Genomic DNA, 320 nt, shown 5'->3' with positions numbered 1-320 from the left:
TCTGCTAGACCAAGTATCAATAACAGTATTAGAAACGCTCTACAGTATTACAACCATCATTCCTTTTCAACGTAATTTTCTCCTCTTCCACCAAACAAGACGACGTGATGCTGGCCATTAAGATAGGGCATCTGAAGGACAAGGAGATGGACCACGTATTAGGAATTCAAGAGGACGACGGCAGCGGCCCAGGTCTGAGTGAGGAGGAGCTCGAACTCTCCACCTCACGTGAGTTAGCGGGTTACTGAGCTCGTTTAGCCGTCGACGTCGCTTATGTGTGTTTTGATTTGCTAATTGGCAACTGAATGGTAATGAATTGC

At 46.2% G+C, this 320-nt stretch overlaps 1 protein-coding gene across 1 annotated transcript in view; it reads left to right on the top strand.

Annotated features, from left to right (window-relative positions):
• Positions 1 to 308, top strand: part of LOC119594559 — a gene marked incomplete in the record, with an annotated part of 82,416 nt that extends 82,108 nt beyond the window's left edge. The window contains 1 exon segment of the mRNA XM_037943591.1: positions 100 to 308. Within this exon segment, the coding sequence (XP_037799519.1) occupies positions 100 to 248 (149 nt within the window).
• Positions 309 to 320: the final 12 nt, after the last annotated feature.

Source organism: Penaeus monodon, chromosome 34 (genome assembly GCF_015228065.2).
Source record: "Penaeus monodon isolate SGIC_2016 chromosome 34, NSTDA_Pmon_1, whole genome shotgun sequence".
Lineage (NCBI taxonomy): Eukaryota > Metazoa > Arthropoda > Malacostraca > Decapoda > Penaeidae > Penaeus > Penaeus monodon.
This window is presented reverse-complemented; position numbering and strand designations above follow the sequence as displayed.